At 41.1% G+C, this 26,421-nt stretch overlaps 1 protein-coding gene across 1 annotated transcript in view; it reads right to left on the reverse strand.

Annotated features, from left to right (window-relative positions):
• Positions 1 to 26,421, reverse strand: part of DNAH5 (dynein axonemal heavy chain 5) — a 213,876-nt gene that overhangs the window by 28,829 nt on the left and 158,626 nt on the right. Inside the window, exons 61-68 of the mRNA XM_034998796.1 lie at positions 25,378 to 25,515; positions 21,714 to 21,849; positions 20,842 to 21,158; positions 20,109 to 20,264; positions 19,061 to 19,243; positions 12,338 to 12,581; positions 10,595 to 10,709; positions 9,921 to 10,111 (exon numbers count right to left, since the gene is read on the reverse strand). Of these exons, the coding sequence (XP_034854687.1) occupies positions 9,921 to 10,111; positions 10,595 to 10,709; positions 12,338 to 12,581; positions 19,061 to 19,243; positions 20,109 to 20,264; positions 20,842 to 21,158; positions 21,714 to 21,849; positions 25,378 to 25,515 (1,480 nt within the window). The remainder of the gene's footprint in view (positions 1 to 9,920; positions 10,112 to 10,594; positions 10,710 to 12,337; positions 12,582 to 19,060; positions 19,244 to 20,108; positions 20,265 to 20,841; positions 21,159 to 21,713; positions 21,850 to 25,377; positions 25,516 to 26,421) is intronic.

The following is a 26,421-nucleotide window of genomic DNA, read 5'->3' on the forward strand; positions in this document are numbered from 1 at the left end:
CAACACAGGGCTGGATCCCAGGATGCTGAGATCATGACCTGAGCCAAAGTCTGACACTTAGGGACGCCTGGGTGGCTCAGTCAATTAAGCGTCTGCCTTCTGCTCAGGTCACGATCCCAGTGTCCTGGGATCAAGCCCCACATTGGGCTCCATCCTCAGCAGGGAGCCTGCTTCTCCCTCTGCCTGAAGCTCCCTCTGCTTGTGCTCTCTCTCTTTCTCAAATAAATAAATAAAATCTTTTTTTAAAAAAAAAAGTCTGACACTTAACCAACTGAGCCACCCAGGCGCCCCATTACCTTGTCATTTTTTAGCCTCAGAAATATGTCATAGTAATGAACAAGCTTTATAATTGAATAAAGGAATAGATGATTTTAGAAAAACACATTTAAGAATCAGAAACATAGGTGTGGACCAGGGGGACGCTGGATTCTGTCCTAGCTCTATGTGGCCAAGGTCTAGGACAAGGCAGCTCATCTGTCTGGGTCTCTGTTTCCAAATATGTACACAGGGAATAATGAAGCCTGGGTGTTGTGATGATGACAGAATGAGAGAAAATATATATGTAAAGTGCACAAAACAGGGTCAAGACCACAGTAGAGGGTCACTAAATAAGCAGCTATTGTCAACATTAAGAACTGCTCGATGTTGGCACAAGCTCTTTCAAGGAGAGAATTTATCTAGAAATGTAAGCATCACTACATGTGTTTAAAGGGTTCTATACTAGAGGAGGGGGGAAAGATGGCAGAGGAGTAGGCGACCCTATTTCAACTGGTCCCCGGAATTGAGCTGGATATCTACCAGACCACTCTGAGCACCCACGAAACCAGCCTGAGATGTAAGAAGATCTGGATCTCTACAAACAGAATATCGCAGGAGGTTGGTTTCGAGGTAGGAAGTGGGGAGCCCTGATTCCGTGGGCAGATATCGGAGGATAAACGGCAGCGGGAGGGAGCCTGGCCGTGGGGATCCTACACCACCGGTGAGTGACAGCCTCTCGCACTGTGGACGGGCACAGACTCGCAGACCGGTAGCGGCGGGAAAGGACTTTAGGGCAGCCCCCGGGGTGGAAAACCAAATCGGCAGGGTCAAGCACACGCGAACCGCAGCCCCCCCGAGACAGAAACCGGAGCGACGGTCACGCGCACGCGAACTGCAGCCTCCAAGACGGAAACCCGGTGCGCCGGGGTCCCGCCAGTGAACTGCAACCCCTGGGGTGGAAACCCCGAGCGGCGGAGTCGCGTGCACACGAACTGCAGTCCCCAGGACAGGACCCCAAGTGGAGGAGTCGCGCACTGCGCGGACTGGGAGCGGCTGGCGGTATTAGAAGCACAAAGGGCAAAAAAAAAAAAGAAGCACAAAGGGCAGAGACGTGCCTGACCTGGAGGCAGGACCGGGAGCGCTGCGGAGGGGCGCACAACCCAGGCTGCTGCAGTTTATAGCAGCACGGACAGAAACGGAGACGGTGTGGCCTGGAGAGCTCACTGAAGAACAGACTGCGGTCTCTCTGCTCTGAGGCAGAGGATTGGAAACGGTCTCTTCTGCTCTGACTCGCGGAAGAGACGCGGAAAACCGCCAGAGAACAAAAGCCCCAAAGACTGATCCCCACTGAGCCCATCCCCCGCCACAGGGGAGCAGGGCAACTCGGCCCAAACAGGGTTGCCTGAGTAACAGCACGGCAGGCCCCTCCCGCAGAAGACAGGCTGGGAAAACAAGAGGCCAGCAACCCTAAGGTCCCAACAAACAGGTGCATCTTGCTTGCGTTCTGGTCAATAATTTGGACTCTATACATTCCCTCAAACACCCATCAACAGAATGACTAGGAGGAGGAACCCCCAAAACAGAAAAGACTCAGAGATTATGACTTATGCTGCAGATTTACAAATGGATGAAGATATAACCAAGATGTCGGAGATGGAATTCAGGCTAGCAATTGCGAAGACAATAGCTAGAATGGAGAAATCAGTTAATGGCAACATAGAGTCTCTAAGAGCAGAAATAAAAGGTGAATTGGCAGAACTTAAAAATGCTATCAATGAGATCCAATCCAATCTAGATAACCTAACAGCTAGGGTAACTGAGACAGAAGAAGGAATAAGCGATCTGGAAGACAGTATAATAGATAAAAAGGGAAAAGAGGAGGCCAGGGAAAAACAACTCAGAATCCATGAAAATAGAATCAGAGAAGTAAGTGACACCATGAGGCGTTCCAACATCAGAATCATTGGAATCCCGGAGGGAGTGGAGAGAGAGAGAGGGCTAGAAGATCTATTTGAGCAAATCGTAGCTGAGAACTTCCCTAATCTGGGGAATGAAACAAACATTTGAGTCCTAGAGGCAGAGAGGACCCCTCCTAAGATCAAGGAAAACAGGCCAACACCCTGGCATGTAATAGTAAAACTTGCAAATCTTAGAACCAAGGAAACCATCTTAAGGGCAGTTAGGGGGAAGAGATCCCTTACGTACAGAGGGAGGAACATCAGAATAACGTCAGACCTATCCACAGAGACCTGGCAAGCCAGAAAGGCCTGGCAAGACATATTCAGGGTACTAAATGAGAAGAACATGAAGCCAAGAATACTTTATCCAGCAAGGCTTTCATTTAGAATGGAGGGAGAGATGCAGAGCTTCCATGACTGGCAGAAGTTGAAAGAATATGTGACCACTAAGCTGGCCCTGCAAGAAATATTAAGGGGGGTTCTATAAAAGGAGAAAGACCCCAAGAGTCATATACAACAGAAATTTACAGGGACGATCTATAAAAACAACGTCTTCACAGGCAACATGATGATAATTAATTCATATCTTTCAATAATCACTCTCAACGTGAATGGCCTAAACGCTCCCATAAAACAAAACAGGGTTGCAGTTTGGATAAAAAGACAGGACCCATCCATATGCTGTCTACAAGAGACTCATTTTGAACCTAAAGATACATCCAGACTGAAAGTGAAGGGATGGAGATCCATCTTCCATGCCAAAGGACCTCAAAAGAAAGCTGGGGTAGCAATTCTTATATCAGACAAATTAGATTTTAAACTAAAGTCTGTCATAAGAGACACAGAAGGACACTATATCATTCTTAAAGGGTCTATCCAACAACAAGATCTAACAATTGTAAATATCTATGCCCCCAACATGGGAGCAGCCATCTACATAAGCCAACTGTTAACCAAAATAAAGAGTCATATTGATAACAATACGTTAATTGTAGGAGACCTCAATACTCCACTCTCAGCAATGGACGGATCATCTAAGCAGAAAATCAACAAGGAAACAAGAGCTTTGAATGATATATTGGACCAGATGGACCTCATAGATATTTACAGAACATTCCACCCTAAAACAACAGAATACTCATTCTTCTCGAGCGCACATGGAAATTTCTCCAGAATAGACCATATACTGGGTCACAAATCAGGTCTCAACCGATACCAAAAGATTGAGATTATTCCCTGCATATTCTCAGACCACAATGCTCTAAAACTGGAACTCAATCACAAGAAAAAATTTGGCAGAAATTCAAACACTTGGAAGCTAAAGACCACTCTGCTCAAGAATGTTTGGGTCAACCAAGAAATCAAAGAAGAACTTAAACAATTCATGGAAATCACTGAGAACGAACACATCGGTCCAAAACCTATGGGATACTGCAAAGGCGGTCCTAAGGGGGAAATACATAGCCATCCAAGCCTCACTCAAAAAAATAGAAAAATCCCAAATTCACCAACTAACTCTACACCTTAAAGAACTAGAGAAAAAGCAACAAACGACGCCTAAGCCATGCATTAGAAGAGAAATAATTAAAATTAGAGCAGAAATCAATGAATTAAAAACCAGAAACACAGTAGATCAGATCAACAAAACTAGAAGTTGGTTCTTTAAAAGAATTGATAAGATCGATAAACCACTGGCCAGACTAATCCAAAAGAAGAAAGGACCCAAATTAATAAAATTATGAATGAAAGGGGAGCGATCATGACCAACACCAAGGAAATAGAAACAATTATTAGGAATTACTATCAACAACTATATGCCAATAAACTGAGCAATCTGGATGAAATGGAGGCCTTCCTGGAAACCTATAAGCTGCCAAGACTGAAACAGGAAGAAATTGACAACCTGAGTAGGCCAATAACCAGTAACCAGATTGAAGCAGTGATCAAAAACCTCCCAAAAAACAAGAGTCCAGGGCCTGATGGATTCCCTGGGGAATTCTACCAAACATTCAAAGAAGAAATAATACCTATTCTACTGAAGCTGTTTCAAAAAATAGAAACAGAAGGAAAACTTCCAAACTTATTCTATGAGGCCAGCATTACCTTAATCCCCAAACCAGGCAAAGACCCCATCAAAAAGGAGAATTTCAGACCAATATCCCTGATGAATATGGATTCCAAAATCCTCAACAAAATCCTAGCTAATAGGATCCAACAATACATTAAAAGGATTATCCACGACGACCAAGTGGGATTTATCCCTGGGATGCAAGGGTGGTTCAACATCCACAAATCAATCAATGTGATAGAACATATTAATAAGGGGAGGGAGAAGAACCATATGGTCCCCTCAATTGATGCAGAAAAAGCATTGACAAAATACGATATCCTTTCCTGATTAAAACTCTTCAGAGTATAGGGATAGAGGGAACATTCCCCAAGCTCATAAAATCCATCTATGAAAAACCCACAGCGAATATCATCCTCAATGGGGAAAGGCTGAGAGCCTTTCCCTTAAGATCAGGAACACGTCAAGGATGCCCACTCTCGCCACTATTGTTCAACATAGTACTGGAAGTCCTAGCAACAGCAATCAGACAACAAGAAGAAATAAAAGGTATTCAAATGGGCAAAGAAGAAGTCAAACTCTCTCTTTTCGCAGACGACATGATACCTTATGTGGAAAACCCAAACGACTCCACCCCCAAATTACTAGAACTCATCCAGCAATTCAGTAATGTGGCAGGATACAAAATCAATGCACAGAAATCAGTTGCTTTCTTATACACTAACAATGCAACTGTAGAAAGAGAAATTAGAGAAACGATTCCATTTACAACAGCACCAAAAACCATAAGATACCTCGGAATAAACCTAACCAAAGAGGTAAAGGATCCATACTCTAGGACCTACAAAACACTCATGAAAGAAATTGAAGAAGACACAAAAAGATGGAAAAATATTCCATGCTCATGCATCGGAAGAATAAACATTGTTAAAATGTCTATGCTACCCAGAGCAATCTATACCTTCAATGCCATCCCGATCAAAATTCCAATCACATTTTTCAAAGTGCTGGAACAAACAATCCTAAAATTTGTATGGAATCAGAAAAGACCACGAATCACCAAGGAGATGTTGAAAAAGAAAAACAAATCTGGGGGCATCACATTGCCCGATTTCAAGCTATATTACAAAGCTGTGATCACCAAGACAGCATGGGACTGGCACAAAAACAGACATACAGACCAAAGGAACAGAATAGAGAACCCACGTATGGACCCCCAACTCTATGGTCAAATAATCTTTGACAAAGCAGGAAAAAACATGCAATGGAAAAAAGACAGTCTCTTCAATAAATGGTGCTGGGAAAATTGGACAGCCACATGCAGAAGAATGAAACTGGACCATCTCCTTACACCACACACAGAAATAGACTCAAAATGGATGAAAGACCTCAATGTGAGACAGGAATCCATCAAAATCCTAGAGGACAACATGGGCAGTAACCTCTTTGACACTGGCCACAGCAACTGCTTTCGAGATTCATCTCCATAGGCTAGTGAAACAAAAGCAAAAACGAACTTTTGGGACTTCGTCAAGATAAAAAGCTTCTGCAAAGCAATGGAAACAGTCAACAAAACAAAGAGGCAACCCACAGAATGGGAGAAGATATTTGCAAATGACACTACAGATAAAGGGCTGGTATCCAAAATCTATAAAGAACTTCTCAAACTCAACATCCAAAAAACAAATAATCAAGTCAAAAAGTGGGCAGAAGAGATGAACAGACACTTCTCTGAAGAAGACATACAAATGGCTAACAGACACATGAAAAAATGTTCATCATCATTAGCCATCAGAGAAATCCAAATCAAAACCACATTGAGATACCACCTTACACCAGTTAGAATGGCAAAAATGGACAGGGAACGAAACAACAAATGTTGGAGAGGTTGTGGAGAAAGGGGAACCCTCTTACACTGTTGGTGGGAATGCAAGTTGGTACAGCCACTTTGGAAAACAGTGTGGAGGTGCCTCAAAAAGTTAAAAATAGAGCTACCCTATGACCCAGCAATTGCACTCCTGGGTATTTACCCCAAAGACACAGATGTAGTGAAAAGAAGGGCCATATGCACCCCAATGTTCATAGCAGCAATGTCCGCAATAGCCAAACTGTGGAAAGAGCCGAGATGCCCTTCAACAGATGAATGGATAAAGAAGATGTGGTCCATATATACAATGGAATATTACTCAGCCATCAGAAAGGATGAATACCCAACTTTTACATCAACATGGATGGGACTGGAGGAGATTATGCTAAGTGAAATAAGTCAAGCAGAGAAAGCCAATTATCATATGGTTTCACTTATTTGTGGAACATAAGGAATAACATGGAAGATATTAAGAGAAGGAAGGGAAAAATGGGCGGGGGGAATTGGAGGGAGAGATGAACCATGAGAGACTATGGACCTGAGAAACAAACAGGGTTTTAGAGGGGAGGGGGGAGGGGGGATTGGTTAGCCCAGTGATGGGTATTAAGGAGGGCACGTACTGCATGGAGCACTGGGTGTTATACGAAAACGATGGATCGTGGATCACCACGTCAAAAACCAATGCTGTATTGTATGGTGACTAACATAACGTAATAAAATTTAAAAAAAAATAAAGGGTTCTCCTCTATAAATCAGTATATTATTTATTTCCATTTTGAGCACAGCCAAGGATCCTGTGCTATCTCATTTATTTTTGGCCAATCTAACCACAGCAAACATTTCCCCATTGGGTAGTGACTCTTCCCTTGCTGCTGCTGATCTGCCTAAGCTCACGTAATTCACATAACACACAGCACCAAAAAATAAACAATACCTTAAAATGTTGTCGCCCACCTGAGAAGAACTAAATGTGTAAACAATCAAATTTTAAGTCAAAGGAAGAGTAGAAATTCTTTATAGGATGAAATATACTGTTTAATAAATGCCATCTATTAAAATGTTTCAAGGAAAATACACTCTAAGCATAATTCTTAAAAGGATATAACCAATTCATTTGGCCACCTTTAAAATCCTTTTTTGAACAGAGCAGGTCATGAACAAATAATAATACTCAAGATATTTATTGAACCAATCTCTACTTTACCCAGGTGCCATGGACCCCACTAAATTGCTATCTTTTGGCCAAATCCATCTTAGTGTATTTCCAGCAAGGTAAACATGGCCTTGAAGCAGTTTTGAGAAGATCATTAAGTCACCAGATCAAAACAGACTGCTTTAATGGCAGAGAGCAGTTAAAGACCTGAGGACAATGGCATTGTGTTGAAAAATGTCCTACCAGTCTCCATGGAAACTGTCCATTTTCCAACAAACTCAAAAGAATAAGATATTCACCAGAGAGTTAGGGAGAAACTATTTAGAGGAAGGAAAGGGTGTTCCTTGCAACCAAAGCATTATTCATCATTTAGTAGAGGGTAACTGTGGCTCGAATCTCTTGCCTACCTCAAAAGTGTACAATGGGCCACAGAGGATGATGGTAATGGGTTGAGGGCAGACATATTCCTGGATAATATGTACCTCTGATGAATGAACAGTTGGAATAGGCATAATTCAAAATAAATTCTCAAGGTGATTGAGAGTTATGCCATTGCCTTCATTCTTGTAAACCCTTACATTGGGAAAAGGTAAGTTTGAATTTGTACTGTAATACTTTGTAAAAATGATATGTTCTTACAATGAAAAATTTCTACAAGTGATACCACACAATTATTAAGTGGTATAGCTAAAGAAGATTCAGAAAGTCATCTGGGCTGATCCTGTTCCATCTTAGAGATGAGCAAATTAAAAGACCAGTATCCAAACACTGTTGCTCTCTAAATAACATTTGCAAACAAGTGATTTTAAAGTCCTTGCAGAGGGAATTCACCCACTGGGTAGCTCTCAGCAAAATCACCAGCAATGAGCAACCTTACAACATCACTGCCTTGCAAAGCTCCCTCCGACACTCTGTTTCATAAAGCAGCATTAAAAAACTATCGAATGCCAAAAGCCCACAAAAAACAGTCCAGCCTATGCGAGCCTCAGATTAATCAAAACAAACTAAAATACTAAAGATAATATAACAATGCCTATCCTTTACTGAACATATCCTATGTACCAGCGTTTACACAAATTGTGTGACTTCTCGATAATCCGATGATGTAGATTTGACCATCCTTGTTTTATAACACAGGAGGCTGGAGCCTGAAAAGTTTGAAGAACTTGCTCGAGACACTCGACAAGAAATTGGCAAAACCACTATTTTCACTTACAGTCGTCCTAACTCTAAATCCCACGTCTTCTATCACCACGCCAAATGGCAACATATTTCCCAGTATTTAAACCAGACCTGGACGCATTTCATGAGGAAATGCATTTCATGCCTGAATTGAGATGTTGGGAACAACTTGCCACAGGAAATCTCCATCAGCTGGAGGACCAGTCAATGAGACCACGAATCAGTACTATTTGAAGGGCTCAGTGAAGAAGTCACCCCTACATCTGCCTAAGGGGTGTCTCCCTAATTCATTCATCATCCACGAGCTCTGATTTAGAAAACTTGGAAAATAAAGAGACCCAAGGAACAAGAGTTCAAGGGTTAGAGACAAAGAATAAAGAGAGAGAGAGAAAGAGAAAAGTGTCTGTAAATCATACATTTCTAAGTTCAAGTCTAACCAAATGAGTCTTTGTTGTTTCTGTAAGAGATGTGTGCAAATGCATATTTATATGAACACCAATACGCATTTGTTCACATAGGACTACGGGCTTACGCCCCCCAGGGCAAGCACGTGCACAGCCACACCCCTTCCCTCCTGCCCCTTCAGGGTCCTCTTCAAGTTCCTCAGCAAATCTACTCTCCAGGTGAACATGAAAATCTCTCCCCACCCACTGTAGATAAAATTATGTCTCATCTATAAAGTTAAACCTTTGCTTAGAAAGATATGGTAGATAAAGCCATTTAGACCCCAGCATCATTGCTACAATTACTTTAAATATTTTGTTGTCCAGACATTCAAGAATGTGACAGCAAATGTATTTCCTAGCCTCCCCTGGGCTGTATTGTGCGGTGGCACGAGGGACCTGCCTGTGAGCAATGCTTCAACAGATACAGAATAAATATCCATGGGGTGAGCTCCACAGTCGCCCTGCCCATGGCTCCAGCCTCTGTCATACCAGGCTTGCCCCCACCGGCACCTTGATGCCATCTCCTCTTCCTTTGACACTCCCCCTCTGCCGGTCCCCAGGGCCAGTGCCCCCTGCCCCTCCAGGCCTTTATTCACCCGTCCATCTCTCAGGGAGGCCTACCCTATTAGGTTTCCCACTAAATATTCCATTTAAAATTTCAACTGCCCCTGCCGACTCTGCACACCCTGTTAACTCCCCATCTACCTTATCCTGCTCTGTCTTTTCCCGTAGTGCCTACTAGCTTCTCACATACTACATAATTTACTATTTTATTTTGAGCCCCAAGTGTCTAGTCTGTGCCTCAGCACACAGTAGGCTCTCAATAAATATTCATGGAATAAATGAACAAATAAAACATTTCACATATATGCAATCTGCAATGTAATGCAAGGAAACTGTTAGAGCCAGAAAAAAAAGTACTGCACAGCACCTTCAAGTAATTCCTACATCTGGACCTGTGTACAGTGCTTTCTACTGTTATACTGACCTTTAATAAGGGTAAGAAACTCTTCATGCTTGACTCGGTTCCTCTGGATGTCGATCTTCAGGGTAAGCAGCAAGGTGAACAGGAACTTGTGTTCCTCATACAAGCCCCGGGCTGCATACTTATAAACCTCATAAGTCATATGCTCAATGATATTAGCAATCCTCTTGCTCGTAATTGGGCTCTTGACAGACCTGGAGGAGAGAACATTTAAATCGGGCTTATCCCACTCCCCTTTTCCATTGCCCATAAAAACATCTTTACTGGAGAATAGGTAACTTTGGAGGGCCAGTTCTTTTTTACGCATAAGAATAAGCATCCTAAATCTAAAATAACCAGCATTCTCTCAACACAAAATAACGTAACAGAATCCTCAGTGTTGTCTAAATCAATTTTACCAGCAGGGTATTACCACTCACAACAACATCTTGAGAATTTTCTTGTTTAACAGAAATACATGAAATCCAAGGAATAAATCCATGGATGAAGAGTTGGTAGAGCTGTCTCTGAGCGTAAAAGGACAAATGAGAATGATGTGTTAATACGCCGGTAATTACACTAAGCTGAGATTTTTAAAAAAAGAGTCAGCAGCAAAAGGAAAAGAAGTTATAAATATAATGTCATCATTCTAGCCCACAGATAGGAAATTCAGCTTGGCTTCCTGAGTACGGACATACCTGGCTAAGGAAAGGTCAAACAAGCCAAGAAACTGGCGGAGCGAAGTCTGATACATGTCATTAACCAAGCGCATCTCAGTGATGAGGAAGTAGAGGATACTGCCTCGAGTCGCCACTGAAAGACAAAGAACAAGGCTGCATGTGCTACGGGGGTGGAAAATAAATGACCATGCACAGACCAGCCTAAACTCTAAATGAAAACAGGTCTTATATTTGTTTTATCAATGACTATCTACCAGCACTGGGAGCCTGGAGCAAGGCTCATAATTTATACTCAATTCTTATTTATAAGCTTTGTGTAAGCAGTCTGCTGCTTGCATTTATCAAGTGGTATTTTCCATGTTAGAACTTCCAGATCCCTTATAAATACATTTTTTTAAAAAGATTTTATTTATTTATTTGGGAGAGAATGAGAGACAGAGAGCAGGAGAGGTAAGAGGGTCAGAGGGAGAAGCAGACCCCCCGCTGAGCAGGGAGCCCGATGTGGGACTCGATCCCGGGACTCCAGGATCATGACCTGAGCCGAAGGCAGTCGCTTAACCAACTGAGCCACCCAGGCGCCCCCCCTTATAAATACATTTTACTCTATTTTTTCCATAGGCAGAAAAGGCAATCGATGGGATAGCAAAAACTGTAACGCCTGGCAAATTGTGTAGGCATCTTACGGCCCTCATGCTCAAGCTCCATGAAGCCCCGACTGAGCTTGGCCTCAGGGTGGCAAAACAAGGCAGGCAAAGATGATGCTCCTGACTCTCCACCAGCAAATGATACCGCTTTGATTATTTTTCCAGAAAGAATGACACATTTCTAAAGGAAAATGAATTCTTTCAGCAGGTCCCTCTTGCAACCCGTGAACAACACTGATTTGCAAACTGGTGGGTAAGCCTAAAGCACTCTGGTGAGACCAAGGAACTCCCTTCATAAGACAAAGACTGCAAACAAAATACTGGCTGATTGCTACCAAATGATAAAGAACCAGTGAGCAGCCCACAAATGCGGCACTAATTCCTCAGATTTCCAAACGGTAGTCAGGCATTCTTTAAAAACCCTCCCTCTTTGGGCGCCTGGGTGGCTCAGTTGGTTAACCGACTGCCTTCAGCTCAGGTCATGATCCCAGGGTCCTGGGATTGAGTCCCACATCGGGCTCCCTGCTCTACGGGGAGTCTGCTTCTCCCTCTCCCACTCCCCCTGCTTGTGTTCCCTCTCTCGCTGTGTCTCTCTCTGTCAAATAAATAAATAAATAAAATCTTTAAAAAAAAAAAAAAAAACCCTCCCTCTTTACTTTCTAAGTTGTTTTTTTTTTTTTAATATTTTATTTATTTGACAGAGAGAGACACAGCGAGAGAGGGAACACAAGCAGGGGGGAATGGGAGAGGGAGAAGCAAGCTCTCCGTGGAGCAAGGAGCCCGATGCGGGGCTCGATCCCAGGACCCTGGGACCATGACCTGAGCCGAAGGCAGACACTTAACGACTGAGCCACCCAGGCGCCCCTACTTTCTAAGTTTAAAGAATTTGCCAACTCACAGGAATCATAAGCACCTAGACAATTAACACCATTATACAATCTTCTCTTCATCTCAGGTTTACCGACTGCGTCCCAAAGCAGTGCCACAAAACAGAAGGACCACCCCACCTGGCACAGCCATTTGCATTAATGTCCTTCGCTCCTTCAGTTTCTCCAGATTTCGGGGTTTTTTCTCACTTCATTTTCCTGTGACATTTGTCTTTCATTACCAAACTCACCAGGTCTGTATTCCTCCCGGGCTGAGTTAATTTGAATTTCTGTCTCGGCCGAAATTTCCAGCTTCTGTGTCACCTCTTCTGCGGTCTTTTTTGTGTTACTCAGCACAGCAGTGAGACTCTCGTCTTCCACCAGGGACCCCTGGGTACTCGTCAGCCGGTAAAGCAAATTATCTTCTAACTCTTTCATCCTTCTTTTGTTTGCAGTTACCTCTTCCAGGAGATGAGTTCTCTCTTTCTCCAGTTCCTGTTAATTTGCATAAAGATATTTTCCTCCTTAATTAACACCTATTGTTTGGCCATTCCTGAAAAAGTTAACCTACACGGCTGCTCTCAAGCTCCTGCACTGTAGTTATCATACTGGACTGCAGGAAATACATCAAAATAAGAAGAGGAGGAGAATTAGTGGAGGAAAGAAGAATGGGTGGCAAGTAACATGACATTTGCTAAAAACACGACCAATATTCTCTGGACCATCTATCTATTTCCTAAAGTCAAATAACTTTAAGCGACATTTGTGATTATACGTAAGCTTGTTCTGAAGGTGAAAAATATTTGAAAATATATTGGAATATATTTAAAGACACGTATCAATCTCTCGGATTAAATACATTTTCTTCTGTTTAGTTTCTTGTTTATGAGAGCTCCGTTGTTGTCTGAATGTGATTATTGTCAGCTTGCTGGTTGAAATAGTATCCAATGCCCTGAAAAGCAAGGGTCCAACAAGTTAGGCAAACAATCCACTTGGCTGCTGCAGGTACCTTTAAACTGGAAACTGTTCTTGGCCTGAAAAGGTGCTATTCTCTCCAAGAGAAGGGAAGTTCTAGATCTTTCCTGAAGGATCTTTATAGATGGCTGGGGAGAGAATGGTTTTGGAAGGTTATTGTCCTGATTGGCTACTTCTTCCTCATGGTGGTTTGGAGAGGGGAGTCCATGGGACAGAAGGAAAAAAAGATGGGACTGGAAAGGGTGGGGAAGGAGGGCATGGCCATCACACAGAGCAAGCCAAAGACAGCACAAAGCCCAGAGGCTGGGAGAAAATTCTTACCCTGTAACTGAAAACCACAGATCTAAAATAAAGGTGGTAGTAACAAAACTGCATGAATACAAAGAACAAAGGCCACTGGCCACTGCTTTATATTCTAGCGAGTTAATCACCATTGACTCAACAGTTACGATGGGTAGAACCCTACCAGGCTCTGAGCAAAATCTCAGAACTTGCTTAATTCTTGGTGACAAAGCAACTTCAGCAAAACCTGCCTTTATCATGTTTGCTTCTTTGTATTGGGTCTTTGAAAAGCTTCCTTCGTGGTTATTTTCATTCATTTACTCACTAGATAAGAATCTAAAATTTGAGAAAATGTAAAAAAAAATTAGTACAGAAAGTAACATTTAAGACACCTGCAAAATTCCTCTCCATAAGCAGCTATATAAAAAAAAAAAAGAACTTACACTACGGTTACACTAAAAAATAAAGTAATCATGTTCAAAGGAAAAATTCAGATATTTTTTATTGCCATATGCCCATATTTCACACACTATCACTATCGTGCCTGAGTTCCTAAAGGTGAGTGGTCTAAAAATCCTCACCTGAAGAAGACAGGTAAGGGAAGGATCATAAAGCCATGGGGCAAATGATGGTTTTGACATCAGGAAGACATGTGCTTGAATCACAGCCCCTAGGATCTATCAGCTGCATGATGTTGGTCATGTTATATAACTCTAGGAGCCTCAGTTTCCTTATCTGTGAGATGGATATAGAAACAGCTCAGAGAGTGATTGTCAGGATATAACTAGTAAAGCAGTTACAACAGTAACTGGATCATGATAACTGTTCCAAATATGTCTTTCCCCCTTTTCTCCCCTTCTTTGATTCATTCTAAGCATGGATTTTTCAGAAGCATTATAATACCTATTGGGAAAATAAGCAGTTTGAAAAATAAAATTATAGGTTGACATAAAATAAACCATACTTTAGAATTTCACATATCATTACAAAAGCCTAATAAAGTGGCTGAAATGGGATAAAAGAGAACTTTCTAATCTTGCACTTAGGCTAAGGATGCATGCTCTCATGTCTGCTGGGACGAGAGCATGGGCTGTCAAATCCAAAAACTGCACCAAGTCTTACAGATTCTTCCAGCACCATAGTTTTCCCTCCATCCATGTCTTCCAAATGCATAGCCACAGCCCTGGCTTAGGCTTTAGTTATTCTTCACGGACTACTCTAACCATAACAGGTCTCCCCACTGACCCTCTTCTCTGTCATCACCCCCTTTCCTGCTCCTAGGTATTCAGGGATCTCCCTCAGCTGTTTTGAAAGCTCCAAAATTCTCAACAGTTTACAAGACTTATTACAACCTACATTTCCAATCTCATCTCCCCTTGAAAACCATAGAATCAGTACTAAAATCATACCCCCGTGTTACTTACAAAAACTGTTACTCACAAAATAAACATTTAATATAATGTATAAAAAGAGGCAAATTATCCAATTCCTGATTTTAAAAATAGCAAGTAAAAGCGTGAACATTATTGAGATGGTTGTAGTCACTTCAATATCATTGTTAACACCAATAAATTTGCCAATTAAAGTAACTGCCTATATTCCTAAAGGATTAAAATGAGGCTAGGAAGTACATTTCCCCCAAAGTTTGAAACTGATAAAATAATATCCCCTAAAGTAAACAGTACAATTTAAAGCAATTTGGAATTATGAAAGCAATCTGTGTACTAAATAGCAGGTAAATGACCAAACGCTACAATGGGACAAGAGTTACGGAAAAAAGAAAGTTATCTCTGAAGGAAAACAGAACCGCTATTTGCTTCTTCTTTTTTTTTAAGATTTTATTTATTTACTTGTGAGAGAGGGAGCACAAGCAGAGGGGAAGAGCAGAGGGAGAAGCTGACTCCCCACTGAGCAGGGAGCCCCACGTGGGGCTTGATCCCAGCATCCTGGGATCATGACCTGAATGGAAGGCAGACACAGACGCTTAACCAACTGAGCCACACAAGCACCCTGCTACTTGCTTCTCATTCAGGATTTTAAAACAGAAAAACCTATTTTGGGATAAGGTTTTAGGTGTATGCTCATTTGTATGGCTGATTTAAACATGGTTCTGTTGAACTATGACTCTAGGTCCTCCAATCTATAAGAAGATAGTTCTTTTTGAAATTGATAATAAGGAGCAAAATTAATCAAAATCATTTTGTCTATAAGCATTTTCCCATCAAAGGGGTTATCTCAACACACACACACACACACACACACACAGGTAAACATTTGTGTTATGTATTCTATTTCCTAAGGCTGCCATGTAAATTCTTTATATAAACTGTGAAAATATGAAAAGTATCCCCAAAGTGAGTAAACAAGTACAGTGGTAATGCAGGACAATTTCAGGAAACATATTATTTATTAATTAAGTGATCAAAAATTAAGTGGCGCAACAAAGATGCAAATGACAACCAAAATTATGTGTGTACCTAAACTGCATCTGTAACTATGGTTTTGAAATCAGTAAAAAGAAACAGATGAGCTTTTCAGAGTTCTCAGTTCTAAGGGAGCACCCAGGCTCTCATTCCCAAAGGTTCCTTCTCTCCTGCACCTTACACTGGTAATTAAAATAGAAAGATTAAACAATAGAATTTAGATTTATTTTTTCTCTGTACCAGTGAGCTGGTGATAACAACATCTGTTTAAGGGTCTTCATTAAATTATTTTTCCCGTTGGTTCCACCGAGTTTGGGTGCTTACACCTCCAAAGGAAATCACACACCTGTTTGCTCCTCTGGGATTCTGAACAAGGTGACCCCTGAGGCTTTGTGTTGTGTGGCCAACAGAAGCTGTTATTCTAGATTAGTGTTTTTCTCCTAATAGTATATAGCTGTCTTTGAGTTTCTGTCTTGTTCCCTAAGATCAAGGTAAGAGTGAACCCAAGAAATTTGTTTTGTTCTTTTTTAAAGGATAGTTGCTGAAGAACTAGTGGTTTGCTGCCTGTTTAAAATGGTCTTGATACCTTGCCTTCTGGTGACAAGAGCAGGCTGCCTACATCTACTCACAGGTGTATCAGGTCGACAACTGAATATGGCCATGGCCTTGATATAACCTTGAACAGCTCACACATTTAAAATGACTGCTTTGGAGTACAGAGAAGATATATATAAATATATCTTATATTTATATATATATATAAAATCATAAATCTGCCTTCCCTGCATTCCCATGCTCTGGGGTTTGCATTTGCCTCTGAAAGCAAACAAACCTGAGGGCCCAGCAGGCTGTACAGCCAAGCATTGACGAGACCGGATCCCATGTGATAACAAGGGTCCTCACTGCCAGTATCTCCAAGACACTGGACAGCTGGTGAATGTATGGATTCAAAGAAGAATGGCCTTTCCTGAGCCACCTTTCACAAGAAGAATTGACAGAGCAGTGAAGGTTGAATTCATCCTGACTGTAGGAGAACCCACCCTTTGTTTCAGCTCGATGTGTAAGGGAATTCCTTAGAGGCTTTCCAATACCAGCTTCTCACTGGTGGGGTCTTCCCTGCTTCCAATACCCACCCTTGGCTCAATAGCATTTTATATTGGTGGAGTATTCATAATACTCACCTAAGAAGAGATCATAGTCAGAAAGATGGCATTGTCACAGAAGTCAAAGGAACACTTTTTGAATCTGTAGGCTCTATTCAAATGAGTTACTCAATTTCCAGAAAGCCCCAGAGATCAACTCAAACCCACCTGCCACCACCCAGGCTGAGATGATTCAGCAACATGAGCGAATTCAGGGGTGTGGTGGGAAGACAAGATGCTACAAAAGAAAAGGCTGCTTGCAGGAAATATATTCTGAAAAGCCTTCAAAATTAAGTCCAACAGCTCACTACTTGCGTTAGAGGAGAAAAATACAGGTTACATGTTGTATAATCATGTGGTTCAGGGTAAGAGGACCCTCTAATATTATAAGAGAGTGAGGGTCCCGTTCTTATGGCCATACTTTTCCTAAGAATTATCTACTGTGAGCCTGGAATGGATTCCGATCATGAGACAACAGTTAAGGAATAATTTTCTCAAGACACTCAAGGTACTTTTCCAGGGGGTAAGAAAAAGCCCAGCCTGGGATCCATATTGGCTTTTCAAGGCTGTTCAATGTCTTTTCAAAGGAGCTTAAAGTGCTCCTCGCTTCATCTTAAACTTCTAAAAATTATGACTCCAGGGCTGGAGCTGTTTTGTTGCAAACAAAATCTGTCAGACCAAATTATTTCTTCCAAGGAAACGATATTCATCTCAGCTGAAGGTGAGAAAACCAAAGACAAGGATATTTTTCAAACTGCCATCAGGACCCCTTACCTCCCCAAAGCCAAGGCCACAGGTGAAAGCAGAGCCTAACGTACGGGTAATGGCCGCTGCCCCAAAGACTCTCAGGGATTCCCTGCCCGACACTGCATGCTGTGGATCAAGAATCCCAGTCCTTCCTGAAGTAAGGATATGGCAGTGCTAGGCTTCCTCAACTAGCTTGACTCAGACTCCAAAAATAAACAAGCACGTATTCTAAAGGCTGTTATTACTTCAGTAGCAAGTCTGCGGTAGAAACTCTGGCCTCAGTTCCTGCCATTCTGAGGTCACTAACTGCATGAATCTACAAAGTCAGATTTAATGCTTTTAGTGCAACTTCCAACCATACGACTCTATGATTCATGCACTATAAACTAAAAAATAAAAAGAGAATATTTATAAAAAAGGAAATGAGAGAGGGGAAGAGGCAGCGAAGAAGCAAGAGATAAACATATGGAAGGACTCAGAAGACCAAGCATGAAACATACAAAAAATAATAATAATAATCAAAATAATGGGAAGGACAGATTCCAAAGATTTTTCCAATAGTTTTAACCTAAATAAATCTTGAGGTCAGTGTAAAAGGGGGCTATAAAATAAACTAGACTCCTCATTGCTACTGAACCCAGGAGAAAATCAATAGCAACTCTTAGAGTTCATGCAGTTCTACCAAAGCAGTCCTATTAAAATCCTCTAGACTTCTTTAAGACTCACATATTCCCTAGAGAAAACGCTGACTCAAAACAAGGAGGTTTATAAATTATTGGCTACTTTTTATTGATCGTTAAGTTATTCCACCAAATAGAAGTAGAGAAAACAGATATATAACTAAGCCAGCAGCCTCCAGAAGGTGCTCCCTGAAGCTCCAGATCCACAAATATCTGTCTTGTCACAACATACACAGAGGTTTCTCACAGGCAACATTAAGGACTGAGAATGTTGTCTTTTAGCTGGTTTTAATCATAGTGGTTTGAAGCCATGAGTTTTAATTTTATATTCCAAAAGCATAATAATGAATTGAATGGAAGAAAAACCTAGCTGTAGCCTAGAAACCTAAAAGTCAACAGATGAACAGAACTCATGATCATGCAAACTCTTCAGAAAAATGAAGCAATATAAGACCAGAATAATGATGCTGAGCATGAGACTGATATTCTCATAGATACATCATTAGTCTACACAAAATCAATGGGTATATGTGACTTATGAGACAGATGAAACATAGAGGGTAATCGGTTAGTAATTACCCACGACACCTGGGAATTAATAATGGAAAAAACCCACAGGAATAAAAGGGGGGGCCTCAATCCTATTACAACTTTTATCATATTATTTTCATCAATGAAAGAATCACAACACAATGCCAAAAAAGAGGTGGTCACACATCACTCACCTGCTTCTCTGTGCAGATGACTCTCCCCAGTAACTGATCTTCCAGACCTTTCATGGTGACAGTGAAGTCAATGATAGAGGTCCGAGCGCTTATTTCAGGGGTGTAGGCTGGATTGGGCAGTTTGGTGGTGATGTAGAGTCTGAAGCCATCCATCACATCTACTTCCTTATCACCAACTTTCACCTTTATTATAAAAATAAAGTCAAAAGTAATAAAAGAGACATATACCTTACTGTGTCCTTTTCTCCACAAGATCAAGCATTGCTTTAAAGAATTGTATAACTGGAGATCTCTGTATACTGAAAAAGAAGTGGTCATTAGGCATTCAGAGGGCTTCAGACCACTAGGATGAAAGGAAGGAAGGTGGGTAGGAAGGAAGGGAGGGAGGGAGGGAAGAAGTTCAATGTATGCCAGTATATACCATAAATGTAGAATTTAGCACCAAAATTGGTGTGGTCATACCACAGAGGCGAGATGGATTACCCATCCAAAATTTGGTTCAGAGGTGAAGACTGATGACATCACATAAGCATCAAAAGTGTATGAAAGGTTTATTGCTCACATAATTAGATTTCTGGAGAGATTAAAGTAGACCCCCAACCAGGTCCCAAAAATTGATTGAGAGAGTAGGGAAAAGCAGCTCTTTTAGGGTTTTATGGTGATTAGGGGGTAGGGCTGGGATAAAGGTTCCCACATAGGGCATGAACAGAGGATTGCATGGTTTGATTTTCCCACCAATGTCAAAGGCGAGAGCCCCAGGTTTTCTTATCAGCTTACCCAGATTTGGGACAGAAGGGGTGAGGGTCATAATGGGTTTTGAAAGATGTCTACAGTAACCCATCAAAATGGAGTCAGACTCTATCACACAAAAGAAGTAGATATTTCTAAAAGGACTGCTCTTGAAAATTTTAATTCCAACTCAGGAAGTGTAGAAGAGAAAAAACAAATGCCTCTTGCCGCTGACTCAAATTTCAGTTGTTGCCTATGTCACATTTACCTGGCCTCGTGATAATGGTTCCTCATGTAATTATCAATAGGTTTAACCTACCTTAAAGATAGACCCAGTCTTAATGAGGTTCCTCTCCAAAACATTATCCAGTGCTGGATCTAGTTCCTCCCCAACATCTTCAATAAGCAAGGGCCTTCCAAGAGAAAGACTGTCCTCCAGATGGTTTCTGAAGTACTTGTGATTTAGAGATGTGATCTAGAAACAAGATCCAAAGGTTGCTGTTGACAATATCACAATGCCATAGACAGAGAGAATGGACATTAAAGGGTGCCTGAGCATTCTGTCATGGGACACAAATACAGAGATTTTTCGTGAACCTTATCTGGAACTCATACTTGGTGAGACTGTACAGAAAGCTTAAAATGTTTCCATCCTTTTCCGTAGCAAACTGTCATTCCCCAGTGCAACCTGTCTTCTCCTCATCACCACCACTTTCGTGACAAATAATAATGGAATAACCATGAAGTGTCCTGGTAGAGGGCTACACACTTAGTGTGATAAACTCCACCCTGCTCTGTTCATCAAAGAGGGATTTAGGCTCTAACAGAAGAGAATCTGAAACCTTTGAAAGATGGCATTAGTAGAGATCCATACAAATGTAAATGTAATTTTTAGAAAAGATTTTAATATTAGACTTTAGGCTTGCATCTGTTACTGCTCTATCTAGGATTACAGTCTCTACTATTTTCAAATATTTCTTGACTCTTGGACTCTTGTTCATCTGGGGCAATAAAACTTCACAGTAACATAAATATACTCAAACACAAATTACCTGGAGTTCATTCTGGCTTTCTTTATTTTTAATCCAGATCTTCCCTTGAATTTGTGGATCAATTAACAAAGGATAGCGAGATGCCTTTGTGACAATAATTCCATTCTGAATAGATAGGTCATCATTTGGCAGACCTTGGAGGTTCCATTCACTAATAGTGGGAGCATCAATCAACATCTCATTGAGATTTAGACTGTCTCCAAATGGGATTTCCCGGGCTTTCATTTCCTTCTGCCAGTCATACAGCAGCAGATTGCGAAACTCTTGGTTAAATGGACCAGAATAAGATAGAAAAGCTGTAGCCAACAATACATCCCCTAAAACAGAAAACAAAACACCACTGAAATACTTTATAATCAGCCTTGTAATTGTGCAGAATACTAAACATTTTTTAAAGGCAACCACTCTTAAACTAACTTCCAGAAACCAAACTGTAACCACATTGCTGTGTCTTGGTGAATAAGCAGTAGATCATTGTTAAACAGGGTCCAAACGGTCCACCAAGTAATACCTGTTAGTCATCAACTAGGTTATTTTGACGTTTGTTGGATGTGAGAGTATGATTTTGGAGCTTAAGAGATACAAAACCTGAGAAGACAGAGCCTCCATTCCAAGTGACCTGAATCAATACAACCATTAGCTCATAGGAGAATTCAAAGTGACCTGATAAGAGGTTTGAAGATCATTAATACATCGAATAATGGCTGAATAGATGCCAGACCAATATTCATCCTTCTGAAATATCTGGACACACACACACACACAGGAATTTGAAGTACTAGAGGGTTGGTTTGTATTCTGATAAAAGTTTCAGTTTGCTAACTCCCTAATGGAGTCAACACATAATCTGATTAATACAGGAATTTACATACCTACAAGTCTTTTTGTTTGTGCAGCAAACTCTTTACTTTGTTCTGTCCATCTTTCTTTTTCTCCCACCAAGCCACCGATCAGAGTGGAGGCAGTCTGCATCTTTCGTCTGCAGCGCTCCGCATCTTCAAGCAAGGTCTAAAAAAAGGCCAGAATCAGAAGAAAACTTTTGTTCAGAAAAATACAGCCTCTGGCTCAAGAATATAACTTTAAACCATTATATATTATCTACCCTTCTAAGACCTGTGAGCCACTTATCCCATAGGAACCATAAGATTCAATTCCTGTGTGCCTGTGTTAGCCAAAGCCCAGCTCTTAAACCTTCACGTGGGGTCCTGAGCTCATGGGTCAGAGTCTCCCCAGGTGTTGATAACTAAGAGATAATAGAAATTTGCTTCATTCATGACTTCCCTATGAAGAAAAATAGAGATAAAATACAAGCCTACTTACTAATATATAGCACAAAAAAGGTAAAACAATACATATCCCTACTTGAAACTCAGGAATATTTTTCCTGTTAAAGTTCTAGCATCATTACTGCTTGATCTAAGTGCACATCTTCTTTGACTTGAGGTGAAACTTTAGATTATCTTCAGATTGTGCTGTTCTGAGGCTCACTCACACTTCCCAGTGACACCTGACTCAGCAGGTCCCTCTCTGGTGCTCTCGGTATCACTAAAAGACCTTGAACCAGACTTCCACACGCCACTCAACACTCCTCTTTCTCCTTAAGGCAAATGCCAATTCTACTTGTAAAAACATATGTGTATGATAAAGATTTAGCTACAAGACCAGTCATTGGAAGTTCACTTATAACATGTGTATGTTACACATAATATATAATTGTTATATATGCTAAATGTCTAATACTAGAGAAATATTTAAATGAATTATGGTATACCCGTGAATAAGACTACTCTGAAGCCATTAAAAATTATCTTATAAAAATTTTTATAACCAAGAAAATATTCATGATATATTACTAAGTTAAAAATTCAATTTATAAACAGTATGTATTGAATTATGTTATATATTCAAATGTTATATTTTACATATATTTTTTAAATATATGTAAATCAAGGAATATGTTCAGATAGGAAATGAAAAAGAGCAAATATTTTTAGTGTTCATTTCCAGGATTCTCTATGTGTATCTTCCATAAGGAACATGAGTTGCTTTTGTAATAATAACATAATACAGTGTTTTTCAAAAGCAAGATATTTATTCTAGTTTTTTCTCTGGGACTCTATTCTACTCTATTTTCCTTTCCCCGCAGAGTTAATGTAGGAAACCTAAAAGCCCAGCTGAGGTGTACCATATCTATATCGCCCATATTTATTTGTTTGTTTGTTTCTCCCCAGGAAGAAAGATGCCGACTGGGAAGTGTGATCCTACAAATCATTTATGTCTGCCTACCTCTGAAACAAACTTTTCATGTAAAAGATATTTTTAAGATTAAGTTGTCCTCCCAAAATTCCCCATCCCCACTCCCAATTGGCCAAATAAGGAAATGGCCAGGGCCCCCCCTCTGGCTTTTCTTTCCTGGGGGCCCATGCTCCTTTAGGGGATGGAAATAGCGAGAAGGGGAGAGGAGCAGACGTCAGAGAGTACAGGAGCCAGAAGCAGCTCTTCCCTCTGAGCCTGGCTGGGGCAGTGAGCGGACTTCCCTGGGTTCCTCGGGCAGGGCCCCGGCCCACCCTCTGTGGGTGCTCCCAGAGGGTAACTAGCCGTCCAGAAGGCCTAGGGAAGTGGGCCCCACAAAGGCACTGCTCTGTGCAGAAAGGAGCAGGGCACACTCTCCTTCAGCAGACAGCACAGACCTGGGGCAGGAGGTTATGGGTCCGACCATGATGAACTGTGGATTCAAGGTCCTGCCCCTCCCCACCTTCCATAAGTCCATAAGCCCCCAGGACTCGCACGGAGCTCATGGAGGGGGAAGGAGCCACAGGATGACTAAAGGTCAGGTTCACCCCAGCATGTGGGAGGCAGGTGGACTCACAGCCAGATTTTGTGTTTTTTAATTAAAAAACCTTGATATTTGTTGAAACAAGTTTTAAAGTCAGAGCCATACCTTTACAGTAGCACTTCTTGTATGGTCCCCATAAGCAGGAGATCTCAAAACCAAAAATAATACTGAATGAACTAATTCAAAAATGTTACAACTGAAACATAACAACATGGGGCCTAAAATACTTCTAGTGAATTCAGTAGCGCCTCCAAATAGAAGTGAGTGTCCACCGTATAACTAATGATCACACCTTCCCCACAGTTTCTAAAGTAGACTCTTTCGAATTGCAATGCTAATTTTCTCTTTATATGATGATAAGTGAATCCCAAAGAGCATAATTAACAAACCCAAATAGGTGTTGTACAATTACTTCTCTAAAATTTCTAAAAGGCTCTCCTTTTGCTTTCAAGAGTGGAAATATCACACATTCTGCACATAGTAAAACTGAAGTGTTCATCTAAGTTCCCTTGTTGGGACTCCCATAAGAGACGGGACTATCAGAGCAGGAATCTCAATCCTGACCAGTGAAGACTGAGAACAGGCAGGAGGAAACTCCGTAAAATCATCAAGGGAAGAACAGAGTGAATCTGTCTCTTATTTATCAAACACAGGATTTACCAGAGGCAGATACAGACTTTGTGGGGCCAGAAGCTTACATAATCTGTGGGGTGGGGTCCATTTCAAGAAAATCATTAGAGATTCACAAATACAAAACACCCAAGTGAATATGTATTTAGATTGAGAGGGGGAAAAAAACACTACAAAGTCTTGGTGTCTTAGAAACTCAGGTACCTTTCCTCTGAAATTTCTAGGTATTTTATCTGAACGCGTATATGCAAATACTTGCCAATCATAACCTGGTCTCCCTCCCCCTAAAACACCCTACAACCCCCAGGAACCCCAGCACCTAGGAGCCTGTGCACATGAGGAGTTCTTAAACTTAAGCTACATTAGGTGTGTGTTAAAACTGCCCAAATTTCCAGAAGCAAAGAAGCCCCCATGGAGCTGGAATTAGTATAAATAAGATAAAGAACTTACTGCCCAGTGGATCAGAAACGTATGAACCCAGATTCTGAAAGGTTCTACAGCTGCTAGCTTGCAGACTAGGTTGAGAAGACCATAGATGGTCATTGTCATCAGATGCAACCACGTGGCCAGTCACACTGGTCCAGCAGAGAGGCCTGAAGTGGACACCAGAAGGCCAAGGTCTAGTTCAGACTATCCAGCCCTATGACCAGGAGCCGTCCTCTGGACCTCAGCTCCTTTCTCCAAAATGACAACAAAAAATATCCACCTTGCTTATCTTGCAAGATTATTTCAAAGATTAAAATGAGATAAAGTGGGAAGACGTGATTTGAAAAACATAACAGAAAGTGTTCCACAGGGGCTGTTTTCATCACCATCCATAAGGAGACTCAGGATGTTTATGTTCCAGACCTGACTTCTATCTTGCCTGACCATCCTGACCTCTCACCAACGTCCTTGGTGTTAGAAACAAACTCCAGGGCTTAGTGAGGGATGATGTGTGGTTTATGTACTATATATACATTAAATCCATCCCTGTTGGGAACCAAACCCTTGGAGAGAGAAAGGAGCAAAGGAAGGGTTTACAATAGCCATGTTGGTATATGACGGGCCTTCCCATGCTGAGGAGTTACCTGCTTTTCGGTCATGGCCTGTTCATACTCAGCCTGCACCACGTCGAGCTCTGCTTGCTTGTCATCCAGCTCAGCCTGCGCCTTCTGCAGATCCTGCATGGCCAAGATGTAACGATTCTCCTGTACCACCAAGTTGGCCTGCAAAGGACATACCCAAGGCAAATGATGAATGATGCACAGCCAACCAAACAGCCAGCATCTCATCTGAGATCTCAGCAATGCTCATACCTGTTCTCTGCTCTACCCCTAGAGTCTTTTGAAGTTGCATTAAGTCAGGACCAAATCTTAGTGTGGACTTGATATAAATGTTTATAAGCAGAAAATTATAATTCATTCGAAGTCAGCACGTTTTTCCCATAAGTGCCAGATAATAAAGAGTTTAGATGTTTTGGGCCAAGGGGCAAAATCAAGGCTATTGTTCTGCACTTAATTAAAAACCATTTAAAAAATGTAAAAACTCTTCTTATTTCACAAGCTGTACACATAGAGGTTGTGAGCTAGATTTGGCCTGTGGGCCGGAGTTTGCTGGTGTCCTTAGATCAGAGCATTGCAGTATTAAATGCATAGGTACATTACAGAACATTGTAATATTATTGTAGAAGAAGAAAAAACTGAATATTGAGAACCTTCTGCCTGGTAAGACTCATCACTATTGATAAGGATGTTAAAACAAGATAAAAAATGGAACCTAATTATTCACTGAATGTAAAATAGAGATTTTGTGAGTCGTGGTGATCTTGATGTTGTTCTTGTAGTCATCATATATTGTTTTCCTCCCATAAAAGAAGTGATACCTTCAGCTGTGACTAATTAAAAATATTGTTTTTAAGGAAGCTACTAAATTTGACTCAAAAGACATATTCAAAAGCAATATTAGCAAAAGACGAGATGTAGAAAACAGTCCATGCTTACAGGAATTTAGATGCTTTAAACAATTTTTTGGAATCAAGTTTTTCCTCTTTAAGTCTCTAAAATGTTAAAATTGACTTTAATGGGGATAATCCACTATTAGGGCCACATTCTCTCTGGAGTTTTTCAGAAGAA

This window comes from Mirounga leonina, unplaced genomic scaffold (assembly GCF_011800145.1).
Source record: "Mirounga leonina isolate KUSES-001 unplaced genomic scaffold, KU_Mleo_1.0 Mir_95, whole genome shotgun sequence".
Classification (NCBI taxonomy): domain Eukaryota; kingdom Metazoa; phylum Chordata; class Mammalia; order Carnivora; family Phocidae; genus Mirounga; species Mirounga leonina.